We start from the raw sequence: 20,292 nt of genomic DNA on the forward strand, positions 1-20,292 counted from the left end.
CGGCCCATGTATGGGCAGAACAGAGCGGCCTGGCCGACCGATATCTGGCCTGAAATCGGGCAGATCTCGATCGGCCAGGTTAGAAAATCCGGTCGGATCGGGGACCGCATTGACTCACTGATGCGGTCCGCGAACCGACTGCCCCATAAGCTCAAATGTAATCCGATCGTTTGGCCCCAGGGCCAAACGAATGGATTATTTTTTTTTTAAGTTACTTGCTACCCGATATTGCCCACCCGTAGGTGGGGATATCGGGTGAAGATCCGCTCGCTTGGCGACATCGCCAAGCAAGCGGATCTTATAGTGTATGGGCACCTTAAGACCCATCTTTAGCCTCCCCAAACAAAAAAGTCACCCTCCTATATCCAGGCTGAAGTTGTTGGGCAACCCTAGTCACTCGCTTCCTATCTTGATGCTGAATGAGGCCATCTTTTTCTGGCTGCCCACTTTCCAGTCAGCAAGAGCAGTGAGTGAATATTTGGCGATCTTGCTAGAGATAATGGCGTGGCGGGGACTAGCCACAGTGACTGACTGAAATGGCTGTGGAAGTGTGAATAATAGCAGCAGCATTTCGGCCAACAAAGCTTAGGAAAGCAGCTCCACAGCAGCTGGAGGATAACTGTAGCTGAAGAGAAAGTTTGTGAGAGTGCAGGTAGCGGCACAGCAGGGTCCGTACCGGGAGCCCAGGGGAGCCGGTGTCCTTGCTCAGTGGAGAGAGGGCAGGGGGGCTGTTCCCACTGCAGCCTGTGTCTCCCTGTGTCCTTCTGCGGAAATGACACACACGGAGTCCCGTCACGTCACGCGAGAGCGCACGGACACGCAGCACACAAAGACACACAGGCTCTTCGTGGGGGAGAGGGGAAAACACGGCCCGGTGCTGAAGATGAAGCCGGCAGCGGAGGGATATTAGTTGCGTGGCCGCCGCGCCGCTTGGAAACTTTGTTGCAGCTGTAGTGGGGCTCCGGCATTGGGATCCCGACTTTCTCTCGGGTAAGTTCCCTCCCTCGGTGCCTGCGCGCTCCCGGCTACCCATTCTACACTCGCCTCTCAAACCCTCCGCATTCCCACGGCTTGCTTTGTCTCTTTAAGGGCTACTGGGCAAAGTATCTAGCCGACTAAGCAGTGTAACGCGATTGGTAGGTAGGGCAACTGCTTGGTTTCAAGGTCCTGCTCATCTAATCTGTGGGACCTTCACAAACTAGCAGAACAGCTTTCCACTTCCCACTTCCCCACTTCCCTGGCAGCCTCAGTGGGCCTTTAGAAGTAAGAAAGTGTGGGCATGACTTTCATTCAGCCTCCCAGTGTAGTGGGACAGCTAAGCCCTAGTTCTGTGCTATGGCCTGGGACAAGTGCCTGGATATTATTATGCTTTAATATATTTTGCAGGGGTTCCTTATTCACATCAGTTGCTTTTCCAGTATAGCTTACAGTTAGGAACACACCAAAGCAATTCATTCAGAATTCAGTGAAATCCTTGCACTTTTTGCTGGGCTTTGAAGTGGACAAAAAGCATCAGTCTGAACTAAATCAGAACACTTAGAAGCCCATTTATCAACAGTCTGATTTTCACAGTTTTGGAGGTTTTTGAAACCATGAATAAAGTAATTTCCACTAATGTTCAGTCACTTACATTACATTACATTAACATTTATTTATAAAGCGCCAACATATTCCGCAGCGCTGTACAATAAGTGGGTTACATACATTGGACATACAGAGTAACATATAAAGCAATCAATAACCGATACAAGAGGTGAAGAGAGCCCTGCCCAAAAGAGCTTAAAAGATCCAACTGAAAAAGTTCAAACTATATAAAATACAGAATGAAAACAAAATGAACATACAAACGACAAGTTGTTCCACAAATGTTTGTGACTTATAAACCAAAAAAAAAACCTCTAAAGACACAAATTAAAGATTTACAGTTTGCCCAGGACAACTCCCGTTGACTTTTAAATGACCTCGGCAGCTTTTAGATGGCAAAGTTTTGTAGTAAGTGGTCTTTGTGGTTTTTACACTTAACAATTCACAAAAAAAATTGTTGTTTTTTTTTTACACAAAAAAACACTAATCATGAAAAAAATAAAATATGAACGTTAATAAATGCCCCCCCTTAAGTCATATGCTTGTTTGCAGTCAATGTAATTTAAACATTTTCTTTGCAAATTTGGAAATGCAATTCTGATTCTGATTTGGTATTCGTCCAAATCTTTTGTGGATGATTTGGTATTTGGGCCAAATCCAAAAACGATGGATCAGAACATTCATACCTACAGTCTAAAGTCCAAACCTTGCACCCACAGAGTAAAAAGTCTCTTTTACCAGGAGCCGCTGCCAACAGTATGTTATTGGGGTGCGGGAGAAACTATACAGATACCTTTTTTATCTATTCTATGGTGAAACCACACTTTCATTATTTCTGATATTTTTAGCCTTTGCATAACACTAGCATAGTCAGTAGTAAACTGCCCCATGTTACATTGTCCTATCTTTTCTACCCTAGACAGACACACACTTGCTCTCACACACTATGGTCTGTATAATCAACACCCAACTAAGCCTATCTGTATGTTTGCTGTTTGTGGGCAGAAAGTAGAGTACCCAAAAGGAACCAGTACATGGGAAAAGCTTCCAAACTCTGTCAGGGTCAGAATAACGAAACATAGGACACTAGCACTGAAAGGCATCAGTTTTCTTTTTGTCTTGGGGGGCTAAGAACCTTTGCTGAAAGTGTCCCTGTGCAAAGGCATATTATACACTTCTGTGAAGTTCTTTACTTTATTAAGTTTTTAACTGGTGTAATATGATTGGTGTAAAATTGCTGAAGCTTACATTTATAGTTAAAGGAGAAGTAAAGGTACAATCACTGGGGGGTGCCAAAATGTTAGGCGCCCCTCAATGATTGTAATTGCTTACTTGATACCCCAGGCTGGTGCTCCTGTTAGGAGAAAACCGCACTAGCTGCGAACGAGCGATCCTCTTCCTTCTCTCATCTATCTTCTGAATCCCGGGGCTGGCACATGTGCAGTAGAGTGAAAAAGCTGAGTGTTTTGTTAAAGTTCAGCTTTTCACTCTACTGCTCATGCGCAGGCGGTGCAAAGACTGCAAAAAGAAAGATGATTGCTCTATTTCAGCTACCCCTTGCTGGTGCTGTTTTCTTCTAACAGAAGCACCAGCCTTGGGAATAAGGTAAGCGATTGCAATCGCTGGGGGGGTGCCTAACATTTTGGCACCCCCCAGTGATTGTACCTTTCCTGTTCCTTTAAGGGAGATGTGCTGGAGCCACTAGTGCTTCTCTCCACTGTGTGTCAGAAATGGTATTTTAAGTCCATGTCTCAAGCAATTTTGTAGTTGAAAGGGCTTTATACAAACTTTAACAAAGTCCATGACGTTATGACAGTTTTCATTTGGCTTGGAAATTACAAAGGATTTAGGTCAAGGGCAGGCTTGATTATCATGGGGTTGGTTTTACCTAACATGATGATCATACATTGAGATAGCACAGCCATTAAACAGGAGGCAACTTGTACCTTGATTATTTTAGCAACACATGGAAAAAGATGGTTCTGTGGAAGCTTGGGACAGAATCTGGCCTGTTGGTGTACAAATATATGCAATTTTAGGCTTATGGCATTTTGCCTGCTGTTGAGCAGAGATGAGCAAAATGCCACTTTCCACCTGTCACTGGTCTTGATGTTATAAAATGAAGAGTGCCCTGTCTGACGCACATGAAGCAGTGACAGGTGGATATCGGATCCAAAACGCTTAAGCAGTTCACTGCTCCTTGTGTGTCAACTAAGGCACATTCTATCTAGTAATATCAGGAGCAGTGATTGCTGTATAGTGGCATTTTGTCTTTCACTGTTTCCTTTCGGACAGCAGCAACAGTCAAAATGCCCTTTTTTGCAATTGGGTTAATTAGTGGATGTCATGGCAACACCAGCAGGATCTGCCAATCAAAACCTCTCCAGTTAATAAAACAGACCACAATATTTGGAGGTGTAGACCTTTAGCAAACATTGGACCTATATAGGTTAAATGAGCATATGTGAAATAGACATCTGCGTTGTTGAGGACAAAACATCCATGACCCTGCAGTTTCCTCTCCAGACTTAACCTGTGTCTAGATTTGCTTTTCCCATTCTGTAGACTCTGTTATTAAAGAAAAACTATACTCCCAAACAATGTAGGTCTCTATAAAAATATAAAAAATATAAAAAAAGCAAATAGTAGTATGTGCTAGTGGGTACTTGAAAGTAAAAGTAATCACCCACCTCACCTCTTGCCTGAGGCATATTTTAAAATACATTTTTAACAGGTATGGATGATTTAATACAAAAAAATTGTCTTTCTTGTTTAGTTTGCTCTGGAACCTAAGTATGGAACCATTTAAGTATCATGGAGGACCTCATACCCTAACAGCCAGGCAGTGGTTTGAATAAGAAACTGTAATATGAATAAGAGAGTGCCTAAATAGAAAGATAAGTAATAAAAAGTAACAATAAAATTGTAGCCTCAGAGAGCGATAGTGTATTGGCTGCTGGGGGCAATGACTTGTATTTGACACCTGATAGAGTCAGAAGAAGGCTGCAATTAAATAAAATAAAAATTAAATAATTAAAAAAAGTATACAAATCAAGATTAGTTGCACAGTTGCTAAGAATTGTCAATTGTATAGCATACTAAAAGTTAACTTAAAAGGTGAACTACCCTTTTAAAGCTTGTCCATAGAAAAAAGGGATCCCTTTTAGATAAGTGTTCAGTAAGTTAAATGCATCACGTATGCTTAGAAATAACTAAAACTAAAGTGTGCTGTTAGAGATTGCACCCAAACCCCTGAATCCTATGTAAAAGATTTGAACCGCATTCAAATCCTAATTTGCTTATGCATATTAGGCCATGGAGGGGTTAAAGAGAACCATGCTTTTTGCGAGTGGTGAACATTTTTTTTCTATATTTTTATATGAAGAAAAAGGTCACATGATTTTAATGATTTGAATTCAGATCAGCCAGGCTCGTGGTTTTGGCCAGAGCCAAATCTTGGCCAAATCCTGAAGCGAATCCTGGATTCGGTGCATTCTTGGTACTATATAGCTGTTCTTTAATTTTCAGCATTTATCTAAATCATGTAATATTACTCATCTGTAAGTAGCAATTCCTAATACACATAATGATATTAAAACTGCTCAATCCACCTTGTACCAAGGGCATTGTCCATAAAATATTCTTAATTGATCTCTTTGTCACTGATGACTTAGCTGTTGGGAGTTGTCAGTGACTGATCAAATTAGTAGTGATTTTTTAATATTGGTTCATTAAAGTAACAGTAGTTAAATGATTTTTAGGTTGCATTCCAACATAATGTCACATTTACAACACTCATTCTTAAAGGCAAACTTTAAAGTTTAATCCTTTGCTATATGAAGTAGTATGTAGTGATTTTACCTTTTCTTTAAGGTGATTGCATGGTTAAACATTTGCATTCATACGCCACCTGGACTGGTTTAACCCTTTTGTGCAGCATTACAAATGAATTATTGATGTCCATATTGTAACTTAAAGGGGAAATATACCCCTCTTTTTTTATATAAGCTCATTAATTTATTAAATTAATTAATTTATTAAATTAATTTAATTTGGGCTTATGTAAAATAGATGCATAGTCCTGCAGTGGGCCCACAAAACAGCAGGTAACCTGCAGGTAAGACTTTCAAATGTAGGTATACATGTGGGTTGGTGGGCTTATGAGTTGCAAATCGTATCTATAGCAAGTTCTCCTTCCCACTTCTGATGATGTCACTTCCAGTTTGCAGCAAGGCCGACCCTTGCGGCGCTCCCCCTGCCCAACCGCTTCTGCCCCGATGCGTTAAATTTACGCGCTTGGGGAAGGACGTCGGGTGGGGGGCCCTGCGAGGGGGGTTAGGGGGGCCCTCCGGGGGGGAGGCTATGGCCGCGGGCCATATGGGCGGGCTATGGGCGCGGACCCCTGTGGGCCTTCACCCCCCAGTCCGACCCTGTTAGCAGCAATAGAATTTTCTGTTTAATGTTAAACAGTGGGTCGTGGTCCAAATATACATTTTTTTTACACTGATATATCTGATTCCACAGACTGAAAGGAAACTATGATATTATGACTTAAAGTCCCTCTGCTTTCCAGAGAACCTATCCACAACCCCCTATGGAAAGCCAAGGGACTGTAAGTCCCAGAATTCATCATTTCACAGTTGAACAAAGTGAGAATTTGCATTATGCTGTGAGCCTTAGGGGGATGGGAAACTTGTCCCAGTGAGCACAGAAAAATACTATTGTGGTTTTCTTTCAATCCGTGGAATCAGGTAAAAAAAAATATTCGTATTTGGAAGTTCAGAAAGTATTTATGATCCTTTTTCATTGAAACCCAACTGAATAAGCGTATGTAAAAAAAGGGAGTATAGTTGGTATCATTTGTAAATTTCCAGCCAGAAAGGTGTGTATTGTTTGTCATCCCAAAAGCAGATACATTAGATGATGGAGGTTGATTGGATTGGAACAATGACAAAGATTTTGTCTGTTCAAGGGCATGTAGGCAGGTGTATAGTGACAGATTATTGTCACAATAACAGATTAAACTGCTTTTTTTTTTTGTTTAGCTGAAATCTATTAGGATTATGTATTGAAACAATATTTTTCTATAATCATTTATGGTTTTAAGGACAAATAAAATCAAAATCAGTTAGTTAGGAGCCCCCAGTGATTTTAATCACTAAACTGTGACCCCGCTAGCCCCAAGTTTGTTCTGCAGAGAGCAGCTGCATTTTAATATTCTTCCCAATTGTCCCTACTACTGAGTAATGGTTTTTCCATGTGCAGTACAAAAATTGTGTAAAGGTGGCCATACACGGGCCAATTGTATCGGCCGATATCGGTCCCTCGGACTGATTCGACAGCTTATCGGCCTGTGTAGGGGCAGGAACGACGGGCATGCTCAATCTATATCTGGCCTGAAATTGGTGCGGTCCCCGAACCGACTGCCTCATTGCTGCCATTATAATTCGATCGTTTGGCCCCAGGGCCAAAAGATCGAATTAGCCTACATGTTGCCCAATATCGCCCACCCGTAGGTGGGGATATCGGGTGAAGATCCGCTCGCTTGGAGACCTCGCCAGTCGAACAAATCTTCACGTGTATGGGCAGCTAAAGAGTTCTGTATGCACATACGCAGAGGATTATTGATAAAAAAAACGAAAATGGCAGCACCAGACTCTGCAGAATGAACCCTGGGCTGGGTGCCAGCTCAGTGTTCCATATGAAAGATTAGTATCATTGGGGTGTCTAATAAAATGGCACCCTCATCAAGTGATTTGGCATTTGTTATCCTTTAAGTGCATGTTTTTCATTGATGAATTGTTAGGACTGACAGTTGTTGTACTCCGCACTGTGCATGCCTGATCTTCTTATTGTATTTTATCTTGCAGGGAGGTATGAAAATGAACCCAACTGAATTCCGAGAAGATAATAATAATAATAATGATGATGACGATAAAAAAGGTATTGTTCATCAAATGTTAACTACTGCTTTAGGTACCAAACTTCTAATTGGCTTGGCAAATATCAATACTGAAATTATTTTCTAATTAATGCAAAAAATAGTCATCTTTATGTAATGAGTAACGCCCCTTCCTAATTGTATTATATTTATCTCTTAAGGGAACTGTCAACTTCTCTCTCATTTTTATCACTTCCTTTTACCCTTTCGGTTCTAGGGTTTTTAAGACTAGATTCCCACAAGCAACCTTGCATTGATGTAAATTTGCCATAATGTGTATTTAAATCTCATATAGAAATTTCAATAGATTAACTCTATAAATCAATGTAATAAACCTGTTGTTGCTGATACACAGCCAGACTATTTTATAATGTCTATGCTATTGCTCTTGTTTAAAGGGGAACGCTACGCTTAGTTTTTAGTTATTTAGTTTTAAATATTGCGAGGCTAAAGTATATTTGCTTTTCCTATAGCGTTCATATAGTTGTTAGGCTGACTAGCTGAAACCTCCTTTATTACCACCCACCATTCTGTTTTGTTATAATCCCCTTGTGGCCTGACATAATTTTGTGTGCAGCCAGCTGAAAACAGCCACTCATGGCTTTATAAAGAAATGTACACAGCATGAACACTTCCCTTATTTTATTATAGCCGGCATAGCTATTCTTTATTCTAGGCACAATCCAGCATATGTATTTAAAGGACATGTAAACCCCACAAATATGTAATCAGTGATCAGCCTCTTTGAAATCTTTCAATACATGCCACACTGGTTGTCCAGAGATTAATAGTAAGGCTGCAGCATCCCCTTAATCACTTAGATTTGCTTCTCCTCCTGTAACCCACTCGGCCGCCTCCCTCAGGAATTTGCTTTGATTCCTGGCTTGCCAGACATGCTCAGTTGTTCTAAGCTCAGATTACTAAACACGCCCCCCAGTCTAGCAGCCAGTGAAGAGATGGCATTACTGGTTCCCATAGAAACTCTGCTCTAGCTGTCTGCTTCCATTTTTTTCTCCTGAGCTCAGCTTTACCATTACAGTGCTCAAACAAAAAGTTTTGCAGAACTTTTATCAGAGACAGTTTTGCCTGTGTGAACCTGCATTCTTGATTAAATGTATGCTGAATAGAGGTCTGTGTGTGTATGCTCTTTGCAGATTTAAATGTAACTGATTATGTATGTATGATTATGAATGCAAAATGGCCACTGGGAGAAAGCTACCATTTTTCACAGGAAAATGTTATGGTGGTAGCAAGCGGAGGGGGTATATGCAGTACAAATGATGCCATTTGGGTGGGGGAGACATGCCCAACTGATATACATTGTAGGAAAATGTAGGCTTTACATGTCCTTTAAGGGTACAGAGGACTGGTATATCAAGACCTGTAGATGATACTGAAGTTCTGATGTTGTCTTATTGGTTGACCTCTGGTGTCTGCAACTGTTGTAAGCCCTCTTACTTGGTTCTTGATCTGCAGACATCATATCTTAGGAAACTTTACCATTACACATTGCAGATCTCTTTAAAAAATGAATGATTTAGCCCATATGTAAAACGATTCAAATACATAAAGCCTTTTCATGAAAATGATATTATTCTTGTAGCACGTTCCACTCGTATGAGGCTCTCTGCTCACACAAAAGGCAAGGGCATACATACATGCTAAGTTAAAACAGCCAATAAATGGTTAGAGCTATTGTTTTGCACACACACTTCTTCCTATTACAATCAGAGCCACATTATTTCTTATAGTTATTACATCAGAAGATTTGTCTGTGTTTTGGCTACTTTTGTTTGTTCTGCATTTTCAGATGAGAGCAACGTAGGAATGCCATGTCTGAGGGAAGAATTCAATATAAACTTTTGTTTTTTCACTTGGAAAAATCAGTGTTGATAAATACATGTTTTTTTTGTTGCACAGTTTACATAAAGATACTAGTATTATGCATTTGGTGGGCAGAGTGCATAAGAGGCTTAAAATACTTGCAGAAAGTGCTTACTGAGGTGGTCAGTAAGGCAGAATCATGTGTCATGAATGTATTGGGTACACTTGTACTGTAATGTAATGTAAAGCTATAATAATAATAAAGTTATATAATAAAAGTTATAAATAAGGAAAATATTCCCATTAATAAGAGAAAAAATGCATTTCCCAATGTAATATTCTTCATGTACTGGAATCCATATAATATAACAAGTACCTGTTGTACTCCTTTAAAATTTGTTTTTTCTGTATACTTTTTTCTTACAGTGAAAGTAAAAGTGGAGGCATGCCATGAAGATGATTTGCTGGACTGTTCAGGTGCTGTATCTGGAAGGAAGCAAGTGCCAGACTGCATATTTGTTGGGCAGCCTGAGCCCAACAAAAGAAAACAAACTTCTTTTATTTGCGATGGTCCAAACAGTGAGCCTGAAACTGTAACAACTGTAAAAAAAAGACGACTTATTCCAGAGGTGAATCCTTTTTTTTCTTTTTTCAGCAATAAACCAAGGACCTGTGCTGGTCTCTATAATGCTTTTGGAATATCTTTTATTGACAGAAAACATTGCCAGGGTACTGTAGTACATATACAGTATATATTTTATATTGTAGAGAGATGACGGCACTCACAGGATTTACACGATTAGGAGTCAACGGGTCAGCAGTATCATAGATAAACCAAAATTCTTTTAAGGTTTTTATTGATCCAACGTTTCAGTTCCTTCCGGAGAGTGTATATATATATATATATATATATATATATATATATATATATATATATATATATGTAAATAAAGACACATGAGAGTTGATTCACTAAAGTGCGATAAAACGAGCGCTATTTATAGCATGCGTTAAAAAATTTATTGTGTCTTAATGCACGATTCACTAAAAGGATACTTGCGTTAAATTAGATGCGATGTTGTTTGCGTTATTTAAGTTGCAAAGACTATTTTTGTGCGGCATTTGATGCAACGCGTGCTAATTAACAAAGCGCACCACTTATCGTGCGCACTAATTAACGCACGTGCACTACTTATCGCGCACACGCCATATTAGCCATACACATCATTACATTCGTAAAACTACTTTTCTGAAAATGATCATTTCCCTGCAAACTGGAGGATGCATCACTCTAGGGCCATGCATACTTCAATAAATCACACTGCAAAGTCCATATTGTGTTGCCAAAACTCATGAACTGTACTTTTCTATAATTACCGCCTGCCCTAAGTAGGTGTTAATTTTTGCACAGACTAATGCGATATTTAGCGCGTCTAAGTGTTTGTGAATCATGTGTTAATATTATTTCTGCGCGCTAATTAACACATTCGGTTGCACGCTATTTAATGCATGCGATAATACTTTATCGAATTGCGCACTTTTTTTTTTTCACGTCAATTTTAACGCAAAAAAGCTTGCAATAACGTTAAATAACCCTATGGTGCCTTTTGTCACCACGTGAGATCACTTCTTGCATGTGGAATAAAACATCTGAAAATATCCTTCCATTGCAGTCTACAGCAATAGCACAGTTTATCGTATAATCACAAAAAATACTATTTTCATACATTTCTGCATGATTATGCAACAGGGCTGTTTTCAGCTTGCAACAAAGATTTTGTGTGTATGACCAAAACATATCTTGTGTCCTTACCCTTAGATATTAGATATTCAGCAGAACCCAGCTTTTATAATTTCCAGGGGGACTGTTTCAAAACATATTCATTCCAGGAAAACTTAAAAAGAAAAATATGCAGTTTTGCCTATGTGGGACTAGAATGGTGTCAATTCTGGGAAAGTGTAAAATCTGGGTACATTAAAATCAAGGTTCTAGTGTATTGGTGCTTTTATTTAGTATTTTCTTTCATTTCACCTCCTGCTTTATTATGGCTTGCACAGTTATCTTCGTTATTTAGTAATTACCATTTTATTCATATTCTTTCCTAGAGTCTTCTCTCAACCATGAGAAACAAGGACTGTGGTTCCGCATCTCAGGCTAATGCAGAGTTGTCAAGTACAAATTCAGATTACAGTACTACGTCTCAGTGTGAAGGGGATGAAACTGTAAGTGAATTTGCTTCATCATACAAGAAGCCTTTATATGGAATTTCACATAAAATAACAGAGAAAAAAAATCCAGTTACCTCAGATCTACTGGCCTCCTATGAACTTTATGACAAGGCAAACCAAGGCAGTCCTTCAAACTTACGTATTTTCAGTGATTTGCGTAAACGTGAGTCTTCTCCAGCTTTAATGACATCATCACCCAGTGAGGAATCAAACATTTACTCTCTAATTCAAAAAATGTTTTTCACCCTGAACACTCTAAATTCTAATATGTCCCAGTTGCATAGCAAAGTTGACCTTTTGTCACTCGAGGTGAGTCGAATAAAGAAAAAAGTCAGTCCCCAAGAGTTGGTGGCTGAGTTTCAGCCGCCCCCAGAGTACCAGCTAACTAGCACAGAGTTGAAGCAGGTGATGGATCAGAGTAGCTGTGCTGGCGATTTGGCATGCCGATTATTGGTTCAGCTTTTTCCCGAGCTTTTTGGAAGTGATGGTTATTCCAGAAACTGCAGCACTTGTGGTTATATCAACAAGACTAAACTTGAATCTCTTCACCTGCAGCTTATCCGAAATTACGTTGAAGTCTGCTATCCTTCTGTGAAAAACACAGGTATCTGGCAGGTGGAGTGTTTGCCTCAGCTTAATGACTTTTTCAATCAGTTTTGGGCTCAGAGAGAGATGGAAGTCACCCGCCAGAACATGCAATCTTCAAATTTCTTTGAAACCCAATCTGATCCAAGTTCTCATTTTATTGAAAGTAAAGAACAAGAGGAAAATTCTTCTCTGGATAGAACTGATTCTGTTATCTCAGAATATGCTCTAAATCCCCAAGATCTCAATGAGTTTTTAGATGAAGCTTCTTCTCCTGGTGAGTTTGCTGTGTTTTTGCTTCATCGCCTGTTTTCTGAAATATTTGACCAAAGAAAGCTTGCTGATCATTGTGCCAGAGAAACCGAGAATTTTGTTTTAGATCCCCATCGGTTGCAACTTATTCGTCGGTATACAGAAATTTATTTTCCAGATGTGCAAGAGGAAGAGGTTTGGTTGCAGCAGTGTGTGCAAAGGATTAATGATGAGTTGGAAAGTGTCTTGATAGATGGCAGTGAATGTGATGATATGGGGGATGATTGTTATGACTCCTCTAGCTTGCCGGATGACTTGTCTATTGTAAAAGTAGAGGAAGGCATTGATTCTGAAAAACCTGGAAGAAGGTCCAAAAAGATATGGCTTGTGCCATTTGACTTTGACAAAATTGACATTCCACCACCTGACTTTGAAGTTCCATTTCAACAATTTCTTCTCAGCAAGGAACAACTTAAAAACATATATGAGAGCAGCTTGTCTATTGGAAATTTTGCATCACGGTTGTTAGTTCATTTGTTTCCAGAACTCTTCACTCATGAAAATTTGAGGAAGCAGTATAACTGTAGCGGTTCCCTTGGGAAGAAACAGCTTGATCCCGTTCGTGTAAAACTTATCAGACATTATGTACAAATACTATACCCAAGAGCAAAAAATGATCGAGTTTGGACACTAGAATTCGTGGGCAAGTTGGATGAAAGGTGTCGTCGTAGGGATACTGAGCAGAGGCGCTCTTACCAGCAGCAGAGGAAGGTTTATGTGCCTGTTCCGGAGAGAAGAGAATTTGTACCTTTTGAGCTAAACCCAGAGAGATTTAGGGATCTGATTGATGGACCACCCTTACCTCCAGAGCGCAGCTCAAAAGACTTTTGTAAAATACCTTTGGATAAAATTGCTGTCCCTTCACCTGAATTTCCAGTGCCTTCAATATATCTCCTGAATGACAAAGAAATCAGGGACATAGTACAGCAGAGCCTCTCTGTTGGAAACTTTGCTGCCAGGCTGCTAGTGAGACTCTTTCCTGAGCTTTTTACCCCAGAAAATCTTAGGCTGCAGTACAATCACTCTGGTGCTTGCAACAAAAAGCAGCTTGATCCTGTTAGACTTAGACTGATCCGGCACTATGTAGAGGCTGTTTACCCTGTGGACAAGATGGAGGAAGTATGGCATTATGAATGTATTCCAAGTATCGATGAAAGGTGTCGGAGGCCAAACAGAAAGAAATGTGATATACTTAAAAAAGCTAAGAAAGCAAAAAAGAATACCTGATCAAACATTAGTAAATTATTTGTGTTATAGACAGGTAAATAGTGTTACATTTTTTTCTAGTTCCATTCTCACAAAAAGTGTGTATATCGTATATAGAAATGTGAGACTGACAGCAAATTTGCACTCATCTGGGAAAATATCCCAACTTATTCACTGGTAATGTTTATTGCTGTATCACTCGGACTTCCCGAGTGACTTTTTTTTTAAACCTTTATATTTTAATGCACAATTCTTTCACCATTTCTTTGTTTTCTTTCCCTACCCAAGGAAAAAGGTCATAAAATATTTTATTTACTCCAGGTTGTTTTACGGTCCCCGCTGGTGCACACATGAAGAGTTTCTTTATATTTTGTTTTATATTTTAGTTACATACACTGTAAAAGCAGATCTTGCCAGTCACATGCTGTATAACATTTCACTTTGCCCCAGTGTCATTCCATGAAAAATGCATGGAAGTGACACATGTGGTAGTAGGGTTTCCTCATATGCAAGAAATGCTGTTTTATTAATCAACGTATGATCAGAGACTTGTGCATCAATAAAAACACAGTGAGATAGAAGGTTTATTTTAATTTGATGGCATTCAATGACATCAACTCAGGGTGTTAAATATAATTTTTTCCCTTGAAAATTACCTTTCTTGTTAAAATTAGTCAAATAAGACTTACAAAAGCTTATAGGGTTATCCCTAAAGTGTATGAAAATGCTCTCCTCTGCCATAGGTGTATAGCAATTTGGATTAATGTGACCACATTGTGTGGATCTTATTCACTGTCCTGTGTAGCAAGTCCGTATAAAATAACTTGTATGGGGACACCAAGCAAGTCACTGGAGCCTTTATGTCAAAGCAGATACTACCTCCTTATTTTTATGCAAATATTTCACCCATGAACCTTTAGCACAAGAACCCTTAAGTAGACAGTGCGTTTTATTTGGTTCATATTTATGGGAAAGAACAGGGTTTAATGATTCTTTGTCTGCAAATTTCAGAAAAACACCACATTAGCATTTGCAGGAAATTATGCCCTGTAATGTTATGTTTTCATTTGTGCCTGACACCAGGCTATCACATTTGGTCAATATTGGTCAGAAATTCCTCATACAAATATATCATATAAAACAGCCATATATGAAATGCTGTTTCATGAAAAATATGTTTTACGGTGGTATGTCCATTGATAATCTCATATAGGAAAACCCACATTTTAGGTCCCTCTGGCTTGTATGCTCAAGTGAACTAGAGGGACTGTGCTCACACACAAATTAAGGGCATGCATACATGCTAGGTTAAATTAGCCAATGGATGGGCAGGCAGAGCTGTTTTTTACTATTATGCTTCTTCCTGTTACAGATAGAAACTGCATTATTTCCTATCAGGTGATCAGTGAATGATGTAGAACATCATACAATCATGGCTCAATGTAAAAGAGAATTATTTAGTGATGTGTACATGCCATTTTTTTACATCTTTAAGAGGTCACTTACTAGGATATAAATCTTTTGCTTAAGTGTTCATTTTGAGTTATGCCATTACATCGTACTATTTATTTTGAGGACAAATAGCATACCATGTTCCAGTGCTGCTCTACCTAGTAGGTGACATCATAAATTGTCCCCTTCAAAATACAGCTTGATTTTTTGAGGCGAAAATCAAATAATGTATGCACTTCCCAGGGCTGAACTGTGTAGCAGGTCTGGACTGGGATTCAGAATAGGCCCTGGCATTTTAAATACACAGAGGCACCAGCCCACTAAATACTGACTATCTGTGCCATCTTACAGCAGTCTCTCTGGCAGTCTGGGCCTGCCCAGTGGTAATGTGTTAACATCATTGACAGTGTTTTCTAGCACCATTTAAAGCAGGGGTCCCCAACCGCCAGGCCGTGGACTGCTTGGCACTGGGCCAAGGAGCACAATGCGTTGGCAAACAGAGAGTCGGAAATGCAACACGCGGCACATTTAAAGGCATGAACGAATGCACCGTAAGGAAGAATGTGCGAACGAACGCGATGCGTGCATTAAGACGCACATAAACGTAAGACTGCGCCTGCAATTCGCACTGCGTTCAGCCCCCCCCGGTCCGTGGAAAAAAATTTCTCCTTGCAACCGGTCCTTGGAGAAATAAGGGTTGGGGACCCCTGATTTAAAGAACACACTATTTCTTTTTCTTACCTTCATTATGGACCATTTCATTAGTAGAGCCAGCTAGGATTCTAGAGATCTATCCTGATACAAAATAATGGAAACACCATTACTATAAAGTTATTATTGTGATGTTTGGCCACTCTAATTCTATAATCTGGTGTGATAATGGGGCTCAGGGCACATGGGGAGCTTTTGTTGCCCCGCTGTCAAATTGTCCTACCATGGGCAACACATCTCCCAAAAATGACATCCCCTTCACTGATATTTGAAACACCACAAGTAAATTACATTACTTGCAGCGATTCAAGTTACTCATACCAAAATGCAAAAGAAGGCATTATCCAGCAATTAAGCCAAATCGCCAAGAGTGTCCAATTAGCTTAGCATCTGACCATAATTTCTCTGTTCTATAAGAATATTTTCTTTATTGATATGTTCAGTACTTGTTCATATATATATGTGCTTCTCAAAAGTATTGCAGGTTCACAGCATAAACAGCCAGAACGTCATGTTTTGCTGCAAACATGCTGTGTTTACTCTGTGATTTTACACATCTGCTTTAGGCAGTGTATTTCACATATATCTCTGTGGGCATTATTTAACCACTGCCTGATCACAACTGGGTCCAGAACATTTTGTGTGACATAGGCCCAAGGAGAGCTTATGCCATTAATTGTATTTATCCCTCAAAGTATTAGGAGATCTAACACACACAAAATATGGAATCATATTAGGTACATTGTGTGTGTGTGTGTATATAAATGGTTTTAACATGTGCCATTCCATAATTGTAATTTAATCTAAATATTATACATTTATAGAGTATAAAATGGCATCTCTTAGCATATGCACCTTTTTTTTAGTTTAATGTTATACTGGAATATTTGATATATATAGCAGGCAGTATATGTAGCATGGGGAAAAATCCAGGTAAGTCGGCCCAAGCAGTAAAACATCAAATCGATAAAGTGTTATTACTTTATACTTTTTAATACTTAAAAAAAGGGATTCTGTCACAGAAAATATATTTTTTTACAAAACATATTAGATAATAACACTCCTATTGCAGAATCCTGCATTGAAATCTGTTTTTTTCCCCCAAAAAAAGAAAACTGATTTTTTTTTATATTTAATTCTGAAATTTGACTTGGGGCTAGACAGGTACTTAGTTTCCCAGGTGCCCTCAGCCATGTGCTGATAAACTTCAGTCACTCTCTACTGCTGGAGCAATGGGAAGGTAACCACTCTCTAACACCTGCATTGCTTAAAATGCTCCCATGCCCCACCAAGTAGTAGATATGACAAAAGCACTCAATAGTAAAACACCCAAGTCCGGCCAGGACTCCTTCAGTTATACTGAGTAGGGGAAGTAATAGCTTATCTGAAAGCAGTTGCATTGTGAAGTCCTGGCCACTTCTGAAAGATCAGACACAATGCACTGGGGTGGCTGCCTACACACCAATGTTACAGCTAAAAAAAACATTTATTGGTTCAAGAATAACATTTTAGACAGTAGAAGGAATTATTTGCAATGCACACAGTGTAAATTTGTAAATCATGACAGAATCCCTTTAACCGACAAGAAAATTGACTTTTCTGCTTCTGCATTTAGCAGAGATAAAGAAAGTACACAGTCCTGCAGGAGGTGTCTTTTTGTACAGTAACAGTCAGTGGCTAGCTGTGTTTCACCGAAGGGTTTAGCCAATCAGCATATGTCTTTCTGCATAGTCAGCAATGAAGTTAAAGGGGCTCACCTCCACTACTGCCCCCCCCCCATGTAAGCACCTTGTATTGATGTTGAGGCAGGGCCAGGATAGATGAAGCAGTGGACCCTAATCTCAAATCAGAGAGGATTAGAATGGCAGGAAGTGAAGAGTTTTTTTTTTTTTAAGTACATATTTCAGACACAAAGAATTGCTGGCTGATTTAGAACCCTTTGTTATGTACTGTATAAATGAAGCTGACAATGTATTTTTCAAGGTTATTTGTTTAATATAGTGCTCAGTATCAGCGCAAGTAAATACAGGAATACGTATGGACAGGAAAATTTTTGGTACCCCCACTGTGTCAATTTCTGTATCGTAAGACAAACACCCCTAAACAAACAATTCTAATATAATGTGACTCACCTCTTAACTAAGATGTTTTTTTTAACTATAATGTGCCAAAATTTGAAAATTGAGATCTGTATGTAATGTTTCTGTAACTCCCTGCTATTGCAGGAATTTAGCTGGAGCACTTTTTGTTTTAATATACCGATATTTTGCAGGATTTTCAAGTCAGTAATCCTCAAGGAATTGCTGCTAAATGTCCTCTTCATTCCCTGGCATAAATGTACTGTATATCCTTTTGAGTCTCTGTGTAGGAATGTACTTTTTAGCTCTTGGTGCTAAGCCTTTTACAATCTAATGTGTCATTATTTTGCAGCTCAAGTGTATTTTAAGAACAGCGCTACGATGCTTTAGATGTAAATGATGTATATTGAGATCATTTATTCTAGAAATAACAAGTCTAAATTAAATATTTCCAATGTATGGCAGTCTCTTCTGACCTGTATTTGTTAATATTGCACACACTTATTAACAGCTTCACACCCAGAGGAGCCAGCATATTTTCCAAGCTGAAGGAATTTTTGTTGCTTTTCCTTGTGGGGGTGTAAAGTGTTAAAATACATTTCCTGCTGAATTATCTTTGTTTTATATGTCATAGGCTACTGGCTGTTTCTTTTGCAAGATGTCTAAATGCAGTTTGCAGCTGTATTATTAATAGCTGTTTGCCTTCCTCTATTTATGTACAAAATTCTCTTCTTTGTCTCAGGTTAGATGTTTGTTATTTGGACACTGATTTTATTTCTATTGAGAAGTCCTTGTTTTGTTATCTAACACTTAAGAATAAACTGTATGCATTTTTTAGGAACTAAGAATGCACATGTTATCTGCCAAGTTAGGGTTAATTCAAATAAACATGTTTTTACTAAAGATTTCCATTTGCCCTATTATTCTAGATTTTCTAGTACATCCTAAATGCTCAATGTTAATGAATATAATGGCACATGTAGAAAAGCATGCATAATAATGACTATGGCACAACAGGTTTTTTTCCTGCTGGCAATTCAAGGCTAGTCCTGCCCACATCCGTAGTAACTGGAATGAATGCATTTCTCCTCTCACTACACACAAGGGGAAGATTTGGTCAGAAAATGCAAATGGCCATATTGTGGTCAAAATGTATGCAATGTGCAGTGACAGGAGGATTGTATTCCTTTCTTGTCACTACACACATTCGGATTCGGATGCCTATGGCCTTTTCTCCAGAAGCAAATTTATGGCAGCAGAGAAAACATGATGTGTAATAGAGGCCTAAGATGTCAATTGGGTAATTCATGAAAATGGACAACCAAAAAGTTCACCTTCAGTAGCTAAACAATTGTACAGATATTGATCTGACTGGATCGAAAATCCCATTAGGCTGTTTGCTACTAATTACATTTCATTGACCCCAACAGATCAGATAAAGAAATGTTTGTTTGCCAAACTGGCAAAATAAGCAGATCCTTACAGGTATGTCCAGTTTTAGCCAACAGATAACAGACGCGAGTGAGTCTGCACAGCTTCACACTACAGATATTTATACAGTTAGGGGCATATTTATTATAGTGTATAAGCCAACATCACCTGTGATGTTGCCCATAACAACCAATCACCAGATAGATTTGAGTCACCTACTAGCAAAGATCTGATTGGTTGCTATAGTCAGCATCACCGGTCATGTTGGCTTATACACTATAATAAATATGCATAACAAGTTACACACAAATCTAGTTAAGTTACCGCTAACTCTCACTCAAGTAGGTTTTTTTTAAATCAATTTAAAAACACTACAAGGAAATAATTTAGTTACCAATTTGAAAATAAAAACCATGAGTGCTCTTCAAGACCCTATAGTAAATGACAAAACAGCCACACAACAGTTAAGTTATAATACAATGTATTGTGCATAGAGGTTTTCTTAATAAATATATACCCTTGCATATTGCAAGTCTCCGATATATAAAATAGCTCATATGTAAAATCTTTTCATCTAAATACAGCCTTTTTATGAAAAATATTTAGAATTTGAAATTATCCTAAAAGAGAATGCTGCCATATTAAATACTAAAATACCACCCTCTGACTTGCAAGATCCACTATGCCCATACACACAAGGACATGCATGCGTGCTAGGCTACATAAGCCAATGAATAGACAGAGCTGTCTTTTATTGCACACTTCTTCATGTTACAAATATGATTTTCCTGAGTCCTGCCAAGTGTACAATGAGTGAAGCATACACATCACAATACAGTGGCACAAGGTAAACTAAATATTTATTGATATGTATAAGGCAAGTTAATACGATTCTTTGAAAGGTTAGATTTTCATACCTAGTTTCCCGTTAAGCCCTGC

General features: G+C 38.9%; 1 protein-coding gene across 1 annotated transcript; it reads left to right on the forward strand.

Moving 5' to 3' along the window:
* Positions 1-813: 813 nt before the first annotated feature.
* bend3 (BEN domain containing 3) lies at positions 814-15,778 on the forward strand. The gene is made up of 4 exons (XM_002937159.5): positions 814-990; positions 7,455-7,527; positions 9,776-9,978; positions 11,456-15,778. The coding sequence occupies exons 2-4, from the start codon at positions 7,461-7,463 to the stop codon at positions 13,700-13,702; spliced, it is 2,517 nt and encodes an 838-aa protein (XP_002937205.1). The 5' UTR covers positions 814-990; positions 7,455-7,460; the 3' UTR covers positions 13,703-15,778.
* The last annotated feature ends 4,514 nt before the right edge of the window (positions 15,779-20,292 follow it).

The sequence above is a fragment of the Xenopus tropicalis genome, chromosome 5 (genome assembly GCF_000004195.4).
Source record: "Xenopus tropicalis strain Nigerian chromosome 5, UCB_Xtro_10.0, whole genome shotgun sequence".
NCBI lineage: Eukaryota > Metazoa > Chordata > Amphibia > Anura > Pipidae > Xenopus > Xenopus tropicalis.